Source organism: Podarcis bocagei, assembly GCF_964188305.1.
Source record: "Podarcis bocagei genome assembly, chromosome: 13".
Classification (NCBI taxonomy): Eukaryota; Metazoa; Chordata; class Lepidosauria; order Squamata; family Lacertidae; genus Podarcis; species Podarcis bocagei.
Genome location: NC_138138.1, coordinates 31,102,198 through 31,127,103, shown reverse-complemented (window position 1 = coordinate 31,127,103; position 24,906 = coordinate 31,102,198). Strand labels below are relative to the sequence as shown.

At 41.2% G+C, this 24,906-nt stretch overlaps 3 protein-coding genes across 3 annotated transcripts; all 3 read left to right on the top strand.

Moving 5' to 3' along the window:
- Positions 1-9,918: 9,918 nt before the first annotated feature.
- Positions 9,919-10,779, top strand: LOC308570583 (olfactory receptor 13H1-like; the record flags this gene model as incomplete). The annotated part of the gene is made up of 1 exon (XM_081165502.1): positions 9,919-10,779. The coding sequence occupies one exon, from the start codon at positions 9,919-9,921 to the stop codon at positions 10,777-10,779; it is 861 nt and encodes a 286-aa protein (XP_081021628.1).
- A 4,783-nt stretch (positions 10,780-15,562) lies between these two features.
- Positions 15,563-16,423, top strand: LOC308570582 (olfactory receptor 13H1-like; the record flags this gene model as incomplete). The annotated part of the gene is made up of 1 exon (XM_081165501.1): positions 15,563-16,423. The coding sequence occupies one exon, from the start codon at positions 15,563-15,565 to the stop codon at positions 16,421-16,423; it is 861 nt and encodes a 286-aa protein (XP_081021627.1).
- Positions 16,424-21,204: 4,781 nt separating this feature from the next.
- LOC308570666 (olfactory receptor 13H1-like) lies at positions 21,205-22,137 on the top strand (the record flags this gene model as incomplete). The annotated part of the gene is made up of 1 exon (XM_081165577.1): positions 21,205-22,137. The coding sequence occupies one exon, from the start codon at positions 21,205-21,207 to the stop codon at positions 22,135-22,137; it is 933 nt and encodes a 310-aa protein (XP_081021703.1).
- Positions 22,138-24,906: the final 2,769 nt, after the last annotated feature.

Genomic DNA, 24,906 nt, shown 5'->3' with positions numbered 1-24,906 from the left:
GTAGTTTTCACTAATGTACACTTTTAATGTTCACTTCCCCCCAATATATGCATTTCAGTATACATTTTAAGATTAAAGAACTGCACACAATATTGAGAACAGTGTGAATTTTGAAGAATATTTGTGTTTACATTTGCCTGTTGTTTCGGGAATTGTAGTTACATAGGTCTGCAATAAAATTTGAACCAAATTGAATTTCTAGTGCAGCTGTGAAAAAGTTGTGAAAAAGAGGAAAAGTGGAGGGGTTGGACAATTTGCACTTGCTCAGCGTAGAGACAGAAAGAGGCACTCTGTATGTGCTCAAAGACACTTTTACTATATTCTGGCTAGCTAGTAGATTTTTTTTTCTTTTTGACTATGAAACCCAGACATTGTTTGTTGACTGCAGCTAATGTGCACAATGATTCTTACTGAGATACATAAACTTGTTGCACTTAGCAAATTAAGTTCCTAAGTTAATATGGGAAATGCTATTCACAATGGTCTTAAACTCATATATATATATATATATATATATATATATATATATATATATATATATAACTTTAGAAAGTTGGTGAGTGTTCCTAAGTAAACAAGGCTTTGGGGATTATGCCTTTTGGAAATACAGAAGTGGAAATAGTTCCATTGTCTATTTATTTCTTTAAAATAAAATAAATTTCTTATGTAACTTGTCTCATTTCCACATATGTTAATCAGGTAGAAGTTTTATTAGACCCTAGCTGCCTTTTGTTTATTTTGCTAATAATGCTGTAACATCAAATATCCCATCTATGGTTTCTAATTACTCCAACAATCATGGGAGAGGGGGGGAAATCAAATTTTTTTTTGGGGGGGGGGGTGTTCTTACCTTGACTTGAGAAGCTACTTCCAGAATACCCCTCCCCCCATAAAAATTCTGACATGTTAATTAATTGCATGTTGAATGTTTATTACATATTTATATAGTTACTTTAATTCAACGACCTCAGTATGGCTATGTCAGGGAACTGCCATCGGAAAGACAGGTGGTGGAAGGGCTCACGGAGGTTGGGAGAGACTCAGCAGCTGAAGAGGGAACCAGCAGGGGGAGAGGCGGGTCTCTGAGGGAAAGTGAGCAGGAGGGATGGCTCAGAGACACTTCCAGCGAGAACAGTGGGGAGGTTTCTGGACCTCCTATAGGGACACCCACTCCACGCCGGAAACTGTCACGACGTGAGTCCAGAAGACGTGTTTCCGTTAAGGAGCTTTTATGTTGGAAGCAATTCTGAAAGCAACCACTGTTGGAATCTGCCAGTGGCTGACGGAGCCATGATTAAGGGGCTCCATTACAGACAGAGGTTTGCGGACTTGAACAAACTCTGAGGGATTTGGATTTTACGCACAAGCAGCTCATCATCCCATCACAGCATTCCGACAGTCATTGAAAGCAGCTTGTGCAGGACAAGGCATCATGAGCAACCCAGCCGGAACCGGAGAAGCAGGAGTTGGAGCGGGTCCTAGCCTGGAAGAAAGGTACCGGGTGTTGGAGGTCCAGCTAGCACTGCAGACGGCGAGGCTTGAGGAGAGGAGGGCTCAAGATGCAGAGAAGGCGAAAACCACCCCGCTAGCCAGAAAGGTGCCAGGATTGGTGCAGAAATTTGGGGGGGGGAGCCCAAGGACTATCTTGCCCTCAGGACAGAGATGCAATATGCCCTCAATCTGCAGTTTGATGACTTTCCCGACGAGGAATCGTGGGTGGCTTTTGTGATTGGGCATCTTGAAAAGGGGGCGAAAGACTGGGTTAGGCCCCTGATGGCAGCAAATAATGACATCCTAAAGGACACGATGAAGTTTTTTCGTGCCATGGACATGATGTTTTCCAGCGATATTGAGCAGGGAGTGGTACGCAGACAGTTAATGGCTTGTAAACAGGGAAGCCGATCTGTCCGTGAGTACTGGACTGAGTTCACCATGTTGATCCATAGATTGGGGTGGGATCTATCGGCGGAACCCATTCAAATGCTCTTTGAAGAAGGGCTTTCTTCGGCTGTGAAAGACGAACTTTCCCGGGGGCCCAAATCCAGCTGACCATAGGAGCACGCCAGGAGGCGAGAGCCTTGGAGAGGCGGGAAGGGAAGGGGGAACGTTGGAGGGAGTTTCACATTCCAGAGATTCCAGAGCCTCCCTTCCCGCCAGGAGAGCCGATGGAAATTGGAACAGCGTGCGCGTGCACAGTTTCAAAGCCCAGTGAAGGGCAGAAGAAGGAGGGGAAAGGCGCCAAGAAATGTTATCTCTGCCAACAGCCAGGTCACTTTGCCAGAGTCTGCCCCCAAAGAAAGGAATGGCAAGGGATGGCGGGAGCTGTTGGGGAGAGGGAGGAAGAAGTTCCGCAGCAAGTAAAAGCCAACGCCTGGCTGCCACCATCGGGGCACAGCAGCCAGGCCAAAGAGCAGTGAAAGTGCCCACGCCGGAACCGCCTAAACCCGCCCTAGTGATAGAGGTGTTACTAGAGCTGCCAAACGGACACCCACTAAAAATAAAGGCGCTATTGGACTCAGGCAGCTCCTGCAATTTCATGAGCAAGGAGTTTGCGGCTGAACACCAGATACAGACTATCCCTTTAAGCAACCATTTGCAGGTGACCACGATTGACGGGAGGGAGCTGTTGGGAGGAGAAGTCAGCCAACAGACCGTCCCAATGATAATGAGGGTAGCAAGACACACTGAGCTAATAGCGTTTAATGTGGCTACCTTGGGAGGAGCTCCCATTATTTTGGGAATGAACTGGCTAGCATTACATGATCTGCTAGTGGGCTGGCATCAGAGAGTGGTCTCCTTTGGGTCAGCACATTGTCTTGAACACTGCAAAGAGGGGGAGGCTCAAGGAGGGGCCAAAGCCACTCTAGCAGGGACGGAAGTAACGGAGAAAGGGAAGGTGCCCCGACAATACGCCGACCTGAGCAACGTCTTCAGCGAGAGGGAAGCAGACAAACTACCCCCGCATAGACCCTTTGACTGTCAAATCAATTTACTCCCTGGGGCGCAGCTCCCTGTAGGCAAGGTGTACGCCATGTCAGACAGGGAGATGCAGGAGTTAAGGGAGTTCATTGACAAGAACCTGAAGAGAGGTTTCATCAGAGAGTCCAGAGCAGTGGGTGGTAGCCCAGTGTTTTTTGTGGACAAGAAAAACACAGACAAGCCGAGGCTGGTCGTGGACTTTCGGGCCTTAAATGCAGTGTCAGAAACAGTGACTTTCCCCATGCCCAGAATTGATGACATTTTGACAAGGGTCAGGAAGGGAAAGATTTTTACTAAACTGGACCTGAGGGGGGCGTATAACCTGATACGAATAAGGAAGGGAGATGAATGGAAGACCACCGTGTTCACCCCATTGGGGGCATTTGAATATCTCGTTATGCCCTTCGGTCTGCAGGCAGGCTCAGCGTGTTTTCAATCGTTTATGAACCACATCTTGGGACCTTTGCTTTACAAGAATTGCGTGGCCTTCTTAGATGAGGAGCAGAATGTGAGAGATGTCAGGGAAGTGTTGGGCAAACTGCAAGCGAACCAGCTGTGGGTGAAACTGGAGAAATGTCAGTTTCATACCAAGGAGGTGGAATTCCTGGGGTACCGCCTGTCAGACAAGGGATTGGCCATGGATCCAGGCAAGGTCCAGGCGGTGCTGGAATGGAAGACACCGAGAACGAAAAAGGATGTGCAAAGATTCCTAGGGTTTGGAAACTTCTATCAGAAGTTCATCAGAAATTTTGCCCACCTGACGGCTCCCATTACGGACTGTCTCAGTAGTAAGAAAAAATTCGTGTGGGCGGTGGAGGCGCAGCGAGCTTTTGAGGAACTGAAAAGGGCGTTCGCTTCTGAAGAACAACTCCTACATGTGGATTTACAAAAACCAATGAGAGTGGAGACCGATGCATCGGACCGGGCGGTGGGGGCGGTGCTTCTGCAGCCTGGGGAGGAGAAGTCAGAGTGGAGACCGTGCGCCTTTTTCTCGCGAAAGCTGAACAAATCCGAGAGGAACTACACGGTGTATGACCGAGAACTACTCGCCATTCACGAAGCGTTCCGAAGATGGAGGCACCCATTGATTGGCGCACAACATAAGGTGCAAGTGTGCACTGACCACAAGAACCTAGAGTATTGGAGGACGGCACGAGTACTCAACCAACAGCAAGTGAGATGGGCCCAGGAGTTCTCCAAATTCCACTTTGAAATTTGTTACGTGCCAGGCCCAGAGAACATCAGGGCGGACGCCCTCTCACGCAAACCTGAATATTTGGAGGGGGAGGGAGCACCCGAAGAGAGACATGTCATCCCAGAGGACCGCTGGGTGTGTGGGGCGGCATTGGTGGGGCAAAGAGAACTGGTAGAGGAAACAGAGAATGATGAATACGCCCAGAATAAGCTCAGAGGTCTCAGGAGGGAGGGAGAGGAACCCGGAGGTTTTGAGGAAAGAAATGGGGCATTATATTATAAGGGGGCACTGTATATACCCGAAGGAGAATTGAGGGGGAGAGTACTCAAGCAGTTGCATGACAGCCCCACAGCGGGGCATTTTGGGCAACATAAGACCATGTGGTTGGTCACCAGGGAATTTTGGTGGCCCAAGGTCAGGGAAGATGTACGGGAGTATGTAAGAGGGTGTGACCAATGCCAGAGAGCCAAAGGGGAGAGGCGGGCGCCAGCAGGGTTATTAGAACCGTAACCCACGCCAGAACGACCATGGGAGGCAGTGTCGATAGATTTTATGACTGATCTGCCGAAGTCCAAAGGGAAAACAGCCATCATGGTCGTGGTAGACCTATTAACAAAAATGTGCCACTTTATAGCCTGTTTGCATGCAGTCACGGGGGAAGAGACAGCTAAATTGTTTGTAGAACACATTTTTAGGTTGCACGGCGCCCCCTTGAGGGTGGTCTCAGACAGAGGGAAACAATTTACGTCCAGGTTCTGGAGGAAACTCATGAGCTCACTGCACGTAGAGGTAAATTTTTCGATGGCCCGGCACCTGGAAACTAACGGGCAGGCGGAAAGGGCAAACGGTATCCTCCAGCAATACCTGAGGTGTTATGTCAATGACAGAGAGAATGATTGGGTAGACAAGTTGGCGCTGGCGGAATTTGCCTACAACAATGCGGAGAATGTGTCCACAGGGATGAGCCCCTTTTTGGCCAATTATGGGTGTCATCCCAGGGCTTTTCCCGGGGGAGGAGGGGAGAGATGGAGCGTCCCGGCAGCCGAACAGTTTGTAGAAGAAATGGAGGCGATCCATCGTCAGCTCCAACTTAATTTAGAAAGGGCCAAGGCAGAGTATAAGAGGCAAGCAGACAAAAACAGAAGGGAAGGTGAAACCATTAGGGTGGGGGACCAGGTGTGGCTGTCAACCCAAGGGTTGCCGTTCAAAGGGGGTTGTAAGAAGTTAAGACCCAAACGATTGGGTCCCTTTGAGGTCACGCAACAGGTCAACCCAGTGGCTTTCAGGCTCCGGTTACCGAACCACATGAAACTGCACCCAGTATTCCACAGGTCTTTACTGTCACCGTATAAGGGGGAACGGGAAGGGATGTTCACCCGGGGACCAGCAATAGAAGAAAAGGAACATAGCAGTCATGTGGCGGAGATCATCGACTCCAGGTGGAAGGGTGATCAGGTGGAGTATTTGGTAATGTGGGAAGGGGAACCGGAGTCAGAAAACACCTGGGTCATGGCAGAGGATGTCGATGACGAGGTCTTAATAGAAACGTTCCATCAAAGGTTCCCACGGAAACCTCAGCCTGTAGCGAGGTTCCGGAGGGAATACTTTGGCACCACCGACGAGGAGGAGGAGTTGGAAGGATTCACAGAATCGGAGTTGGAAGGAGGAATAGATTCCGATGAGGAGGAGCTTAGAGACCAGGAACCGCAACCGGTGGAGGGAAATGTTCGAGACGTCTGAAGATGAAGGAGATTCTTTCCGGGGTTTTACCTCCTCACCGCCCATAAGGGAGGGAGCGGGAGGGGGTGAAGGGGGCCCTGGAGGGGAGGTGGATGTCAGGGAACTGCCATCGGAAAGACAGGTGGTGGAAGGGCTCACGGAGGTTGGGAGAGACTCAGCAGCTGAAGAGGGAACCAGCAGGGGGAGAGGCGGGTCTCTGAGGGAAAGTGAGCAGGAGGGATGGCTCAGAGACACTTCCAGCGAGAACAGTGGGGAGGTTTCTGGACCTCCTATAGGGACACCCACTCCGCGCCGGAAACTGTCACGACGTGAGTCCAGAAGACGTGTTTCCGTTAAGGAGCTTTTATGTTGGAAGCGATTCCGAAAGCAACCACTGTCGGAATCTGCCAGTGGCTGACGGAGCCATGCTTAAGGGGCTCCGTTACAGACAGTGGTTTGCGGACTTGAACAAACTCTGAGGGATTTGGATTTTACGCACAAGCAGCTCGTCATCCCATCACAGGCTATGTTATAGACAATTGCTTTTGTGAATAAGCTCTCCTTTATACAACTCCCCATATGAACTGACCTGAACCCTGCAATCACCTTCTGAGGCCCTTCTTCATGTGCACCCTCCACAAGAGGTCAGGAGGGTGGCAACACAAGAACGGGCCTTTTCTGCAGTGCCTCCCCACTTGTGGAATGCTGTATTGGAAAGTGTCATGATTTTAAAAATTGCTGCTGCTTTATTAAATGACAGGGATGTATGCATTTGTATAATGTAAAACAATACCTGAGAAGGGCAATATAATTATTTTTTTACATTTAATTGGATGGATCCCAATATATTCATACTTAGAGTTGACCCGTTTAAACCAACAGAACAAGTTAACCAAGCCTATATGGTCCCATTGATTTCAGGGGAACTACATTAAGCATAGCCAAGTCTAGATCCACTGAAAAGTAACCATGCACTCTTTCCATTTGAGTATTACTGCTGCTACTACAATGATTGCAATGAGTTTTTTAATGTATGACATGTGTATTTTTGGTCTTTGTGGAAGCTGCCCAGAGTGGCTGGGGAAACCCAGCCAGATGGGCGGGGTACAAATAAATAAATAAATAATAATAATAATAATAATAATAATAATAATAATAATAATAATAATAATAATAATTGCTTCTGCTAACATAAAAACAACCTGCTGGATAGGACCACTGACCCACATAGTCCACCATGTTTTCTCACAGTAGCCAACCAAATGCTTGTAAGAAATCCAGAAACAGGACCTGAACGCAAGGGCCCTCTGCCCTTCTACAATTTTCTGTAACTGATTTTCGGAAGCATACTGCCTCTGACTGTGGAGATGGAGCATAACCATCATGACAAGTAACCACTGATAAACGTACCCACCATGAATTTATCCAATCCTCTCTTAAAACAACCCACGTTGGTGGCCATCACTGCCACCTGTGGGAGAGAGTTCTCTAGTTCAATTACATGCTGTGTGAAGAAGGACTTGCTTATGTATATTGTGAATTTTCTAATATCTAGCTTCATTGGATATCCACAAGTTCTAGAATCCTAAGAGAAGGAGAAAAACGTTTCTCTATCTACTTTCTCCATGTCATACATAACTGTATAAAGTCCCAAATGCTGCAGCCTAATTCCATAGCACTGGGGAAGCATCACAAAACAAAAACACCCACACACAATGTTATATTATTATAACAGAGGTTTCCAGCTTTGTTGAGTCCACAGCTCCGTTGACCAACTGCATTCTTTCTGTGGCACCCCTGTGGGGCTCAGGAGCCGAGTTATGCTACCCTAGTGCTTTCCAAATGCACTCAGTACTTCTGCTCACTAGACCTGCTGGTCATTTATCTGGCTGAAGGCAACACAAAAGGCTGTTTACTTGGAGTGGACCATTTTAAAAGACATTGCCTCATTGCCTGATGGAGATCTGAAAATGTGCATCACCCGGTCATCTTGGTGCAACAATGCTCTTGGAGGGGAGATCAGCCTCTGCAGGTGGATAGGGTGCAATGGCAGTGGCACGTGGTGTGTGCTGTAATGCTCTAGGGTGGCCTGGAAAATCTGTCACCCCTTGATCAGGTTTGAGTTTTCGGACTTCTTTCGCCTAGGTGGGGTGCACCTGTCAGAAAGCGGCAATTAACATTTGATTGGAAGATCTTTATTTGGGCCTTTGGATTGGTTGTGGGGGCAGGTTTGGATTGGCAGGAGTCAGACCATGGTAGGTCCTCCCTTGTGGTGGAAATGGCATTGGTCAGGATCAACATAGTATGGGGGGGCATAATGGGCCTAAGAGGAGGATTGACCATGGCAAACCGAAGCGTGGGTTTGATATTTGCCTGGTTGAAATCTGCACCCTGGTCCCCCCGTGAGAATTTGCTTGCTTGACTTGCACCACGGCAAGGTTCAACACCGGCTGACATCCGTCGTACAGGTTTGGAACGATCCAAACCCAGAGGATCCATTCCAGCAGCCTGAGGCTTGTGAAACGATGAACTGATCCTGGGACCCAATGCCATGCCAACCTTTGCCCTGCCTGTGGCTGTGAAAAACGGATTGGCCTGATTTTATCCCATCACCATTGTACAGTCTGGTTCTTTTGCTGCGCTCATGAGTCACATGGGCAAAAATATCCTAATTAGCAGAATAGCATCCCTTCTTTGGTGTTCTAAAATAAATTAAGCATGTTGGGATTATGGCCAGTGGGGATTTTGAAGAAATAGTGAGCATTAAAAAATGAAAATATCAGATTAAAAGCTCCCTTCTAGACTAAAGTTAGGCTTAACTCATCAGTTAAACAGATTTAAACCCCCACCCCAGTCTATTAGGATTGTTTGCTAGGAAATTTCCAAAATGATCTTACATCCTGTTTTAATGAGCAGTGTTTGATCAACAGCATTAGCAAATCCTTCTACTTGATCAGTTGTTGAATATCAGCCTATATAACAGGTATTTTAGTCAAGGGGTAGAGAGAAAGAGGGGGAGGGGAGTATTTTGATTTTATAAACATTTATGTCATATCATAGGGCTGATATACATACGGAATCTCCCGGACATTGCTGGAAATTTCCAAAAGGTGGTGCTTTGTTCTGGATCTTCAGCAAGTCAATTTTAGGCATATTTTTGGGCATTTTTGTAAAGAAAAGCTCAACAACGTTCGGGTTGTCCTGGTTTTTACTTTTTGAAATATGGCAACCCTAGGTATCATTACAATAAATCAATAACTGGGAGATGATCCACTATCATCAACTTTTCTTCTACTTTTCAAGGAATACAAAGAGGCATTGTTTTGTTTAATTCCCTACTGGGGAGGCTATTTTAAAAAGTTGAAAATAATATTAACCAATTTGTACTTTAATATCAATTTCTCTCTTTGATAGCTCCGGTCCAATATATGGAACCCAATTAGATAAAGGATATTTAATGTAGAAATTAATTCAATTGCTGATTTCTAGGTTCACTTCACAGGAGACCCATACTTTTACCTGTATAGTTTTACATATAAAATCATTCATCTATTTGCTTTTTCTAACATTGTAAGCTACCCCACTCTAGGAAAGTTGGTAATAGGTGAACAGAGGTTAACTGTATTGTATTTTTTACGAATGAATGTGATGTGACACGTAAAAGAACTTCAATGTCATAGAACTATTATTCTCAAAAACAGTGTTTTGAAGTCACTTTTCATAATATTGGCTTAATGCTTTCTAAAACATTGAGATGTGATGGACATGCTTAAATTTATTGTATTTTGCTATTCTCTATGTCTGGCTGTGAAAGATGCAAACATGCCTACCCACAAATGAAATAATCTGTGGAATAATGAGCCCAAAGGACAAGAAATAACAGGTAATAAAGAAAAAGGAGATCAAGAGACAATGCATTTCCCTTTTTCAATTTCAGATCTGCCCTCATGCAGGACATAGGGGAAAATGAGACAGAAGTAACTGAATTTGTTCTCATGGGATGGTCAGGTCGACCCAAGGCAAGAATGGGATTGATGGTCCTCTTCATTGTATCCTATGCAGTCATCCTTGTTGGAAATGGACTCATTATTGTGGTGGTAATAAATGACTCCCGGTTGCACAGTCCTATGTACTTTTTCCTCTGTAATTTGTCCATCATTGACCTTTGTTTCTCATCAACTGGCATCCCACAATCTATAGTCAATTGTTTAGTGGATAGACCTGTTATGCCTCTTCCGCTGTGCTATTCTCAAATTCTTCTGGGTCTCCTTTTTGGAACGTGTGAATGTTTGCTGCTGGCTGTCATGGCTTATGATCGCTATGTGGCCATTTCCAACCCACTGCGATATACACTCATCATGAACAGGAACATTTGCATCACCTTTGCTGCTATGACATGGACTACTGCCTTCATGGTTACAATAGTTCCCTGTCTTGCGAAGCCAGCACGATTCTGTGGGAACAATGAGGTGGACCATTTAGTATGTGAATTCAAAGCTGTCTTTAAGTTACTCTGCACTGATACGTCTGCAAGCACGCTGGGCATGTATTTTACAAGCATTTTCACACTGATTTTACCCCTAGCTTTCATTTCTTTTTCTTATATGCGCATTCTTATTGCCATCATGAGAATGCACTCAGATTCTGAAGGGGGTAGGATGAAGGCTTTTTCCACATGTGGGTCTCATCTGGTTGTGGTGGTCATGTACTATGGCTCAGGTATGTCTGCATACCTTATCCCTCAAACTAAAGAAACTCATTTAGGTGACAAGATTGTTTATATATTTTACACAGTAGTTACACCTATGTTTAACCCTATGATTTATGCACTCAGGAATCAGGAAGTGATGGGAGCACTAAAGAGACTAATGAGCGGGAAGAAATAATGCAAAATTATGTTATTAGATGTTTCAAATCTAACATTCTGTTGATTTTTCAACTGCAGTCTCAGCTTATGTAAGGGAGTGTTCTATGAAAATCTTATGTAGATAGAAATGTGCACAAGTGCAAATTGCCCATATGGCATCACAATTTTCTCATAAGTGTTGGAAGGGATGTTGAAAAAGAGGCACCTTTTTTCACTTATGGTGGTACAGCTCACAAGTATTCAAATTCAGGACAATGGTTAGTTAAGAAATGACCAAAATACCCGAATATCCCATTGCAACTTCACTGTAGCTTTGTTTTCCAAATCAATGGAACAATCAACTGAAAGATTTCTGCCAGGGATTTTTTTCAGTCTGAATTCATTGGAACACAGCTGGCAGCTGCCAGAATCTCAATTGCCCCCAAATGGACAGGACTTGCAACTTTCATTTCGGTATTAAAATTAAAATGTATTAAATTTAGCATCAGCTGGGGGGGGGCACTAATAAATTATGTGTTGCCAAGTGCTTGGAGTATCATGAAAAAGTATATTGTTTGGTGGGATTTTATCATATAAGCAACAAATGCAAACATATAGGACTCCCTCTCCATGGTACAATGTGAAATTGGGCTTCCTTAATGGTCTTTATTACTTTAAATCTCTTCCATATATACTGCGCTGCTTTTTTGTATTTTTATATCAATTATGTTCAAGCATTAGGAAGGGGCACTCATTGTAGTAGAATTTTAAAAGAATGGGAACTCCAACATGCAACCAACATCTTCCAATAACTAGAATGGAGGTATTTATTTTCAGATTAGGATAATTCAGATTAGGATAATTGTGCCTTTTCCAAAACTAAATATAAGTTTTGGATATTTGAAAACTAATCTGTGAAACTATTGTATTCAATAGAGTTGATGATCAGAAAATAAAATATATTGGTTATTTGGGAATTGTACTGCCTGAACATTCTGAACATGCCACTAGAGAAGGACTCGTGTGTCCAACAACTGATGCCAAGTGAGAACTGTGCCCTTACAAAGCACCGTGTTCCTAGCCTATTCTCTGAGGAAGCTGGGAAATAAAATGACCATGGGTTTTGCATGTAGGGGATACATGAAGCCACCAAGAGTTGAAAAGCAAACCCCTAGCCATGAGGCGATGAAGGAGTGGGAAAAGGTCATTTAAAGTGTTCCCAAGAACCAGTACATATGGTCACCCCAGGGATACACAATGTGGTGAATTACAAACAACTCCCATCCAGCATGGCCAATTCAATGTCTACCTTCCCAAACGCTTCCATTGTTCATCCTATTGTCCACAATAGACCCTGTTGGTTTCTGTGCCCTCACTGATTTATAGCATCTTTTCCCACTTATATATTCTTTGAATATATAAACCCCATTGTTTGAGCTGAATCACTATTTTGTGCCTGTCTGAGGTGGCAAGATCAGCTGGACTATTTAAGGTTTGTAGAAATGACAGGGAGAAGCTGCATGGCACATTATGTAGTATGTTATGAGATGTGTGGTGCCATCTGATGAAAGGGGAGTTGGAGGGAATATTTGGCTGTGCTGCAGTTTTGCAATTGTATTGCATTGCTTAATTGTAGAATCACACAAATAGAAAGAGAACATTGGTTTGCAACTATGGCATTGCACTTACAGAAAAAAATCATTTATATCAATTTGAAAGAAGAAGCAAATTCACGCTTCTCTGTATCATAACATATATAACACACCAGGTGAATGCAATTCTGCTATTTATACACTGCTTAACCAACGATGTTTCTAAGTGGTATACATAAAGATTACAAAAAAGGGCACAACATCCATTAAGATTAATCATAAAACAAAAGTACCATAATAAGTGGTATAGAGATAGGGTGAAATTCTATACTTTTCTCACTGTAATGGGAACCGAGTTCATATTTTCTGAAACAATATGCAAACTGGAACACTGCTATCCTTCTGAAGTGGGTAGGATGAAGGCTTTTTCTACCTGTGGTTCTCATTTGCCGTTGGTGGTCATGCACTATGGCTCAAGTAAGTCTGCATGCCTTATCCCTCAAACTGAAGAAGCTATTTAGGTGCTAAATTGTTTATATATGTTACACGGTAGTCACACTCATGTTTTATAGCGATCCTTCCAAATTTGCACTTCTCCAAATTTTGAACTGCAGTTCTGCAGCAAAAAAAAAAAAAAAAGTCCACAAGAAAGCATATATTTTGGGGAAGTGTGTATACACACAAAAATAACACACAAAAATATATTGGGGAAAATCACTTGCAAAAATGTGTATATTAGGATAAATAAACACAAAAAATGCAGACAATCTTTCATTAGGTCATTTTTAAATATAAAAGAGCTTCCAATATGTGCATTGGATTCATGTATACTCGGTACTTTTTCTGGCAGGATGCAGGGGTACGCATACCCCTAAACATTTTGTGGATTTTTTCCATTTACTGTATTTATTTTTCCCAGTTTGAACTACAAAATTGTGGTTCTCTTGAGTCAAAATGAGAGCACCCATATATATATATATATATATATATATATATATATATATATATATATATATATATATATATATTATAGGCAAATTAACAGAACAACATTCAGTCCCTGATTCTAAAACAAATGAGGCATTTGGGATTATGGCCGTTGGGAATTATGAAGAAATTGTAAGTGTTAAACAAAAAATCAGATTAATAATTCTCTTCTAGACTTGAGATCTACACCCAACATTATCTGAATTATTTCCTAGGAACTTTCCAAAATGATTTCCCACACCCTTTTAATAAATCGGCACAGTTAATAAATCCTTCCACTTGCTTAGATGCTGCATTTCAGTACAGAAATTTGAATCAAAGGGGAGAGAGAAGAAGACGGAGAGGAACTATTTAGAATTTATTACTATTCATGTTGCTAGATTATATTCTGTCCTCATCACCCTACTCACATACTTGTGATATCAGTGCAATCTGGAAGATAAATCACTAACTGGGGGACGATTCACTTTGAAAAACTTATACTTCTTCTTTTCAAGGAATACAAAGAGGCAAGTCCTTTGTTTAATTTTCTTATTGCTATATTGAGATATTATTCACATTTTTTTAAAAAAGGAAATAATACTAATTAACTGATTTGTACATTTATGTCAATCTTTATGTTTAAATGCTATATAATATTGATGCCTACATTTAATAATTGAAATCCAAAATATATGTGTACAGTCAAGAGAGCCATATTCCCAATGTGTAGAAATCAATTCCGTTGCTAAATTCTTGAATGATTTTAAAAGGACTTCAACGTATCATTCAAAGGATTGTGCCTGTTGTGTCTAATTGAATCTCTCAGCCTCTATATCATCACAGTCAAAATGGAGTCGCAAACATCATTTAAAAGCTTTTTTAATTTTAAATTTTTTATCCATCACATTCTTCCAATGAGCTTAGGGTGGAATATATGGTAGCCACCTACACACTATCCTTCCAACAACCTTGTAAATAATGTTAAGTCAAGAAATTGGCCTACAGAGAGCTGAATTAAATATAATACATTTTATGGGCTTAACAATTTTTTCAGTGGTTTGCAAGTAGAAGATACATATGGAGGGGAGGGAACCTAGATCAGTGGGAGATGGTGGGTGTTTAAATACTTTGCCTTTTGTTGTGGTTTCAGTCCAGACTAGTCCCCTGCATCTGTTATTTATACTGGAAGTAAAGCTTCCACTGGTGAGAATGGTACTCAACACCCAGTGTATAGAGCAGGTGTGGTATGCATGTGGCAGGTAGAATCCAGATTGAGATTGCAGCAGGAGACTAACAAAAGATTTTCCTATTGCCTCCAAAGTATAGCCTTCACATGAATTAACACATTTTAAAAAATCAAACAATTATCACTTGTGTGAATGATGCCACGTTTAGTTTATCCTTAAGCACTGTGACTGAAAGGATTGGAATTTTTCGTTCCCTCGTTGAAGTCCATCTTTTATACTAGCAATAGCTAATATGGTGTCTTCCATATATCTATTCATTTTACTTATTTCATAAAATTTATATACTGCTTGATCATAGAAGACATCAAAGTGGTTACTGAAAGATTGGTGCTGTTGGACTACACCCCCCATCATCCATAGTCAGCATGTCAAATGCTCAAAGATAATGGGAGCTGTAGTCAAATATCATCTGGAGGTCACTACATTGATATTCCCTGAATTATTCAAAAATGGATCTATTTTTTAAAAGTTTTATTTGGAATGATTTCCAATATAATCAACATGTATTCATTTGATAAAATGTTGCCCATGGATATACCTAAAGTGAAAAGAAAGGAATGAAATGAATTGTTTCCACTTTGATTAAAAACTGACAGAAGCATTGTATTTTTGTCCATTTTCTAAAATTATTAATCTATTTGCTTCCTCTAACATTATTGAAGGCTACCCTGCTCTGGGATGGTACGTAATAGATTAAGGAACAATTACTGGGTTACATTTTTAAAAACATTTTTTTTAAAAAAAAATTTGTATCTCCTTCATGCTCTCTAACCATAAAACCAAACATTGACAATCACTTCTTAATGTATACCTTTACATATAGGCACAATACTATGTGTGATAATGAAAACTCACAGGACAATAAATAAACGGTAAGAAAGAGAAAGGAGATCAAGAGATAATGCATTTCCCTTTCTTCTGTTTCAGGTCTACACCCATGCAAGACGTAGGGGAAAATGAGACGGAAGTAACAGAATTTATCCTTGTGGGGTGGTCAGATCGACCCAAGGCAAGAATGGGATTAATGGTCCTCTTCATTGTATCCTATGCAGTCATCCTTGTTGGAAATGGACTCATTATTGTGGTGGTCATAAATGACTCCCGGTTGCACAGTCCTATGTACTTTTTCCTCTGTAATTTGTCCATCATTGACCTTTGTTTCTCATCGACTGGCATCCCACAATCCATAGTCAACTGTTTAGTGGATAGACCTGTTATGTCCCTTCCACTGTGCTATTCTCAAATTCTTTTGGGTCTCCTTTTTGGAACGTGTGAATGTTTGCTGCTGGCTGTCATGGCTTATGATCGCTATGTGGCCATTTCCAACCCACTGCGATATACACTCATCATGAACAGGAACATTTGCATCACCTTTGCTGCTATGACATGGACTACTGCCTTCATGGTTACAATAGTTCCCTGTCTTGCGAAGCCAGCACGATTCTGTGGGAACAATGAGGTGGATCATTTAGTATGTGAATTCAAAGCTGTCTTTAAGTTACTCTGCACTGATACCTCTGCTGATACATTGGGCATGTTTTTTACAAGCACATTCACGCTTGTTTTCCCTCTGATTTTCATCGTTTTTTCTTATATGCGCATTCTTGTCGCCATCATGAGAATGCACTCAGATTCTGAAGGGGGTAGGATGAAGGCTTTTTCTACATGTGGGTCTCATTTGGCTGTGGTGGTCATGTACTATGGCTCGTGTATGGCCTCCTACCTCACCCCTCAGAGTAAAGAAACCCATTTAGGTGACAAGATAATTTTTGTATTTTACGCAATAGCCACCCCCATGTTTAATCCTCTGATTTATACACTCCGGAATCAGGAAGTAATGGGGTCATTGAAGAGACTGGTGAGTGGAAAAAAGTAATACAGCAGTATGTTATTAGATGCTTTTAGTCCACTGATATATATTGGTGTTTTCCTATATATAAACTGTTATATTCATACCCCAATCCAATCTTTTTTAAAAAATAAAAAATAAACTTGATTTGGTAGTTTATTTAAAATAAATAGGAATATGTCTGAATTTAACTCTGATTCTCAACAAATTGTGTATATATATATGTGTGCTCATGCACATAAGGTGTTTATTTAAAAATAAAAATTAAAATGTAAGATTTCAGACTACTTCTGTCCATATGCATTGATCATCACAAAATAAAATAAATTGGTTGTTCAGGAGCTATACTGCCTGCACAGTCTGGCTCTGGAATTAGACAGACACTCAAGTGCCCAGTTCCTGATGCCAGGCTATTCCTAGTCTAGCCTCTGTGGCAGATAAGACAGAAACTATTGGTATACCCCATTAAAAGCTCCTTATGTCCCCTGAAGATCTCAAAACCCAAGCAGGTTTGTATGTGAGAAGAAGGTCTTTCAGATAGCTTGGACCTAAACCACATAGGGATTTATACATCATAAAACTAGCGCTTTGAATTGTGCAGGAAACAGGCTGGAAGCCAGCATCTATTGTTTTACCAAGAGAGTTGTATGCTACCTATTACCAGCCCCAGTCAACCATCTGGCTGCAGGTCTTTGACCCAGATGAAGTTTCTAAGTCATTTTCAAAGACAGCCCCACATCATGCATTACATCCGAACAGGATGTAACTAAGAAATATATCGCAGCGGCCAAATCAGATATATAAAGGAATGGGTGAAGCTGGCAACAGGTTCATTACTTCCAAAAGCTGTCCGAAAGCACTCCTGGCTGCTGAAGAGACCTGGGCATTTAGGCTGTGAACTTCTATCTTCAGAGGGAACGTTACTCCATCTAGGACTGGTAGAATTAGGTGAAAGCGTAACTAAAAACGCCTATGTTCATGAAAACAACACACACAAAATGCATTGCAACTCAGAAAATTGCTTGCAATATTAATCAAAACTGCACACAAAATGTGTATCTTTGGAGAAATGTGAAGTAATGTGATGAATTTTAATGAGGAAAGTTTTTTCCCCATGCAAAGTACAGTACTGCAGAAATGTGGAGACCATAATTCTGCATACTTTCCAAGTGTCCCTATTTTCCAGGGACATATTGTTACATGGACAAAGTTTATATAATTCTTACTGCAGTTCCTCTTGAAGCAAACTGTTGCAGACTACAGACTCTGGGCCTTTTAGGTAATTCCTGACTCCCTCTCTCTCCTCTACCCCAGCTTACTCTCTCAGTTGTGAAATCTTGATCACAACTCTGTGACATTTAAATGGGCCAATCTATTGTATTACTATAGCCATCTAACTGAGAGCATCAATGGGGTCTGATGTACTTGTCAAGAGACTTATTTCAGATTTTGGATACCAAAGGAAGCGTATGTTCTGCGCCCACCTGGTGCACATCTGAGAGTGAGGGAGATATGGGGAAGAGCCTCAGAAAGGATATTTCAGAAAGGGAGGGGGAGGCTCCTTCAAAAGGTGCTTTTGCCAAGAACTTCAAGACAGTCTCTATGTCTTAAAACTACAGATAAATCTGAAGCAGCCTCTCCCCTCTTTAAACAAGGGGGCAGATGGCAACAGAGTTGTGACTTTTTTGGTCATGGACCTTTTGTGATAGCTCCACATCTCTCATGTGGAGATAAATGGTCTGGGGGATAAATGATAATGCCAAATTGCCAATGGTAAGCAAGCTTAGGACTGATCACTGCCCAAATGGAAGTCAGCCTTGAAAACCCATAAAGATCCATGGTTGAAGAAAGCTGGGACACAAAAATGCTAAACCAATGTACTAAATAATGTTGATGTATAAATATACTAAATAATAATACTGGCAAGGATGCTACATAAATTCCGCTGGAGGAATGATCTGAAATCAACATGGCATTTCACATTGACTGATATTTAACAATTATTTTACCTTCAAGTTGGTTTTTGCAAAGTTATTTACTGCGGTCATAAGTTTTAGTTATGGAGTAACTTCAGAAAGTAATGAGACATTTGGGAATGCACCCAATGGGAAGACAAAAAGCAGAGTACTAAAATAAAATCTAGCCCATTGTTTCCTAAATAAAAACTCCCATTGAAAATTAGTTACATCTCTATTAATTTACTCAGGCGCCATCTGTGTGGTTTGCTTGGCACTTAAAAAATAATAATAATCCTGATTCTCCAGTGCTAATTCTTCTAAGAGTGCTCGAACTATTAGTGCATTAAAAGGTAATGTAAATTGTATTTGTATTAATGAATAGGACTATTTCAAACCAGGATTTCTACCAAGTTATTTCTTTTCTAGTTTTGCTTACAGTTAAATTTTACCTATGTTTTCTTTTTTAAAACAACACCACCACAGTTTTAACCAATTTGATGCAACTAGCTAATACATAAAGTATGGATAGTACTATTAAAATAGATAATATAAAGAAGTAGAATTTCTTCAATGGCTTTTGATTTCAAGGCGTTTTAAGAAGGTAATGAATTTTCTTACACATTTTATTATTTATAATAATTATACATCATAATACATGTTTTATGCATTTATATCAATTTTGTTCCATATATAATGTGCAAAATACTATTCTCTCCCTCACTCTCCTAGAAACAACAGTAACTAGTCATTAGTATTATAATAAAATTATGGATGTTTCCATTGGCTGTGTAATTTTCTTACTAGGGGGCTGCAACCACTGGTAGTCACAGTCTAAGTACTAAAAGACCAGTTAAAATTAATAGAAATGGCTATGCAAGGTTTGCTCATTTCTGTTTTTCTGACTGTATGGGGAAGGGAGAAATGAAAATGTTGTGGATAAAATGTTCACCATGTTATTTTCTTGTTCTGTTTCGCAAGACATATATTTGCATCATAAATTTTCCTTAAAAGTTTACATTGTGGAAAGGAAACATGTGTCCTTTTACCCTCTAAATGGCCACCCATGAAATCATCATCATCATCATCATCATCATCATCATCTAATAATAATCAGACCCTCCAAATCTCTATATTTTCCAAGGACAGTCCTGGATTTACAGAAGGCATCCTAGTTTTTAATTTGGTCCCAGAATGTCCCACTTTTCCTTAGGGCATCCCTATTTCATTGGAGAAATGTTGGAGGGTATGGAGTTATGGGACCCCTGAGCCAATGCGATAAGTAACTGTACAGACTTTAGGAGAAATCTGAAGGCAGCCTTGTGTAGGGAAGTTTTTTTAACGCTTAAAGTTTTATTAAGTTTACATATATACTGGAAGTTGCCCAGAGTGGCTTGGTCAACACAGTCAGGTGTGCAGAGTAGAATTCTTCTTCTTCTTCTTCTTCTTCTTCTTCTTCTTCTTCTTCTTCTTCTTCTTCTTCTTCTTCTTCGACTAGGACAGCCCTATTTTAATCAGAGAAATGGAGGGTATGATAATTTAAGAAAGTTCAGTGGTTGGAGTCTCTTACTTGAGTATAAGAGACGTTTACTGAGGCAAAGTAGAGGTATAGGCTCAGCAATAGGCAGTGAGTCACAGAAGCCTTTGCACTCTAGCCAGGTGACAGGAAAGGTGAGAGTAGGTAACCTAGAAAGAATAGTTCAGCCCTGCAGAGTCCAAGATCGGGGCAAAGAGTTCAGAACTGAAAAGAAGCAACCGAGTTGTCACAACAGGTCGGGCTAGATGAGCTTGGTGGCAAACTCTTTTGAGTGAGCAGACCCTTGCTGTGTCAGGGGAGGGGTACGTCCATAGACTAGTTCCTGCACACACACTCACACTCCTCTCTATCATCTGTCTAGGCAAGCAAGAGACATGATCAGACTTCGAATGCATATTTCAGCCATGCAAATGTACTTAAGGGTTCAAAACAGAGTTGCTGAGTGTTGCAACCTTGAAAGAAAAGAAAGGCCGGGGGGGGCAGAGACCCAGAGGGTTGCATTCAACTTCTGGATCTGAGGGTCCCCAACCCTGCCATAGAAGGGGGTGTGCAAAGAAGGAAACATATTTCTTTCCATACTCTTCTATGTTTCTTCATGCCAAGAGTCTAGTAATCAACTCCTTAATTTGTGAATGACATTGTTTAGTTTCCAAACTGATAGTCACTCATCTACCTGAATTCACTATTACACAGAATTCTGGCCCTTGAAAGTTATGGACCAAAGTCATATTTATAGTATTATGTAGAAGGATTACTCTGTTTCTAAAGATGCAAAATAGGAGAAATTAATGGAAAATTCCATTGGAAAAGGCACTACCTTCCTTTCCCTCAATAAAATAAAAAGTAATATATAAATACATCAGTGCTTTTATATTTTTGCTCTTTTTATATGTTTTTATCATTCTGTTTTACTGTTTTTATGTTATCCTTTTTAACACTTAGGGATTAAGTTGCTTAGAAATGATGGTAAATAAATGAATAAAATAATTAACTCAACCATAACAATTCTAGACACAAAATAACATTGTAAATATTCCCTGGGATCTCCACATCTCAGGCATTTTGTGTCAGCCCACATTAATACACTCATCTGAGATTTAGATGTTTTTTATGCTCACAAATTTTCCTATATGGTCACATTTAATCTCACAGTCTGATGCTTTATTGCTTCATCTTCTGTTACATAAACTAGGCATCTGAAAAAATGGACATGCCCAGTAAATAACAAATAAATTTGTTCAACTGTATTCTAATCTATTTCAAAACTATTTAAACATCATTATTTATCTCTCCCCGTCCCCGTCTTATCAGCCTTTATGCAGGAAGTAGGAGAAAATGAGACCGCAGTGACTGAATTTGTTCTCATTGGATGGTCGGGCCGCCCTAAGGCAAGGATGGGTTTAATGGCATTCATGATAATTGCATATTTGATTACAGTTGTTGGAAATGGACTCATTGTGGTGGTGGTCATAGCTGATCCCCGGCTCCACAACCCCATGTATTTTTTCCTGTGCAATTTGTCCATCCTTGATCTGTGCATGTCATCATCTGGAGTCCCCCAGTCTATAGCCAACTGCATGGTGGACAGACCTGTCGTATCTTTTCCTTTATGTCTCACCCAACTCTACACTGGCCTTTTCTTTGGCTCAACCGAATGCTTCCTTCTTGCTGTCATGGCTTATGATCGATTCATTGCCATCTCCAACCCACTGCGCTACATGCTCATAATGAACAATACAGTTTGCACCGTCTTGGCTTCTGTGACTTGGTTTAGTGCCTTTATGCTAACAGTAGTCCCCTGCCTTGCAAAGCCAGCTAGATTCTGTGGAAACAATGAGGTGGACCATTTATCATGTGAATTTAAAGCTGTTTTCAAACTCATTTGTACAGATACCTCTATGAGCCAAATAAGCATATTCTTCACTAGCACTGTGACACTGGTTCTGCCCCTTGGCTTCATCCTTTTTTCTTACATGCGTATCCTTGCAGCTATCCTGAGGATGAAATCAGGAGGCAGGATAAAGGCATTTTCCACCTGTGGGTCCCACCTGGCTGTGGTTTGCATGTTCTATGGCACATGCATATTTACATACCTCCTCCCTCAAAATAAGAACACGCGTTTAGTTGACAAAATAATTTCTGCATTTTATGGAGTGCTGACGCCCATGTTTAATCCTTTAATTTATACACTCAGAAACCAGGAAGTGTTGGGAGCATTGAAGAAGCTTCTGTTTACAAAAAGCTTATAGGTAACTAATTACACTTTTAAAATAACTTATTTTGTATGTCTTATCTGTAACTGAAATCTGTTATCTGAAAACTGTTGTGTCTGTTGTACATACCCATCCCAATTTCCAGTCTAGAAATTTAAAATGGTTCTTTTAAATAGTATCTCTATGTAGAACACTAACTGTGGTAGGAAATGAAATATTCATCTTAATTTCTACTCACATTGTCATTTGGGGCTGAGGCAACTCTTAAACATGCAAATCTTCCACAACATTTGCAGCTGGAAGTGGTGAAGTGCCAGTTAAACCTGTTAAATGTGTGAACTGGTTATTGTTGTTGTTGTTTAGTCGTTTAGTCGTGTCCGACTCTTCGTGACCCCATGGACCAGAGCACGCCAGGCACTCCTGTCTTCCACTGCCTCCCGCAGTTTGGTCAGACTCATGTTTGTAGCTTCGAGAACACTGTCCAACCATCTCGTCCTCTGCCATCCCCTTCTCCTTGTGCCCTCCATCTTTCCCAGCATCAGGGTCTTTTCCAGGGAGTCTTCTCTTCTCATGAGGTGGCCAAAGTATTGGAGCCTCAGCTTCACGATCTATCCTTCCAGTGAGCACTCAGGGCTGATTTCCTTAAGAATGGATACGTTTGATCTTCTTGCAGTCCATGGGACTCTCAAGAGTCTCCTCCAGCACCATAATTCAAAAGCATCAATTCTTCGGCGATCAGCCTTCTTTATGGTCCAGCTCTCACTTCCATACATCACTACTGGGAAAACCATGGCTTTAACTATGCGGACCTTTGTTGGTAAGGTGATGTCTTTGCTTTTTAAGATGCTGAAACTGGTTATTAGAACTGAACTGGTTATTAGAACCCCTGAATATTCAGTCACTTCAATAGTTTGATTTGATTGGTTTATAACATATATTTGTAATATGTGATTCGGTGTGTTTTAATTTGCTCCGCTCCGCTTAGAGATGTTGAATATATTAATTGGTATAGAAATAATAATTATATAATAATTATATTATATGCAGCCATCTGACTGAAACTGTGTGCAACAATATTTTCATTTTACCAAGCTGGTGCACCATTCCTAACAATAGATGTCATTCCCCAGAATTCTATTATAACAATATTATAAAATATATGGTTTCAGAGCATTACAGAAGTAGTACAGGAAGTTCATAGCCTTTCCTTGCTTCAAAAATGGGTTGTCAGAAATGCACCTCTTGAAACCGAAGTTGCATTGTAACAACAGAGAGGGGCTTTTAACTTAGGACTTCTCCTCCTGGTTTACTAGTGGGTTTATTCTAATGGAAAGGATCATGACAATATTTCTATCAATAACCTAAGAATTTTCCTCCCCCAGTGTCTGCAAATAGTCTTCTATCTGTATAAGCCTCTTTCAAATTACACACACACACCCCAATAGCCTAAAATGCCCTACCTTTTACTTTCTAGCTATTCTGGCTTCACCTTTCTGGCTATTCATTACTCTAAAGATGAATTGACTAAGAACATATAAAATTAGTGCTGTGCCAAAATTTTCTCCAGTATCTTAAAAACCATTTTAAAACCATTCATCATCAACAGATGGGGGGGTATTCAAAAACTATCAAAGGCGAAAGCAAATTCCAGTGAAATTATCATGGGCAGTGCAGGGGACGGGGGTTGGTTGTGTTCAATTATTTTCAAAGAGGCTAAAGGGGACTAGTGAGTGTTCTTCCTACAAATCAATTTCACAGTTGTCTGGATTTTGTTTTGTAGAAAAGCATCACTGTTAGGATATGAGACCCATTTTTTATGTTTTCTGTAGTTCTGGAGACAAGTAGAGAGCATTTCAACAAGCTGTCCCAGCCAGAGTATACTTGAGACTTATGTGGAAGGCAATTTAATCAGCATCAACACCTGCAGCCTCCCAGGAGCTCCTGCCTCCTGAAAAACTAGCCAAGCTTTCTTGTATGTGTCTGGTTGCTCTCCATTGTTATTCTTTTTATTTTTTGAAAGTAGATGGTTTCATCTTAAAGAAGTCAATTTGGATATAAATAAATGCAGAGAGAGGAGGAGGAGGACTTCCGTTAAGAACCATATGCACTGAGGTCAGGCTATCAGCAATTCATAGCTACCTTTCCCAGTTTCCAACACTTCAGTGAAAAGACTGGATAATTCCTCCCAATGCAGCTTTTTCACAGCAGGAAACCCAGGTAGCAAGGAAGGCTGTAGAACTCTGAAGAAATGTTTAATGGAAAGAAATATGAAGCACACAGTCCCGTCCCCCCTGCACCAGCCACTTCACAGTGATAAAGGAAGCTCAAAACCACACCAGAATCCACTGGAATCCAGTGTCCCAAGAAAGAGATAGGAAAACGGAAGTCCCTTTTACAGGGGAAGAAAACTTCTGAGAAAAATGGAGAATAGGCTTTGGCACAGCACTACATAGAAATTCTGCAATGGTCTCATGTTGTTAAGAAGAATATATTACTAGTTGGAGAGTTAAGCAAAGAAGACTCTCTCATTGAAATCAGAACAGTTACAGATTTGAATACATTTCCCCATGTGTATACTAAGAAACTTTCTGTCATCCTCATCTTTATGGTGACTCAACTCTTTGAATGATGAGCAGATTTCTAAAATAGATAGGAGTCACAGAGGTAAAAGCCTGTATCTATGTATATGGCAGAGCTCTGGACTGGGCTGAATAAGAGTGTAATGTGGAAAGCCAAAGCATCAGCCTGACAGAACTGAGAAAAAGAAAGAGTGGGAAGAAATCTCTATTTTTTTTAATGCATTAG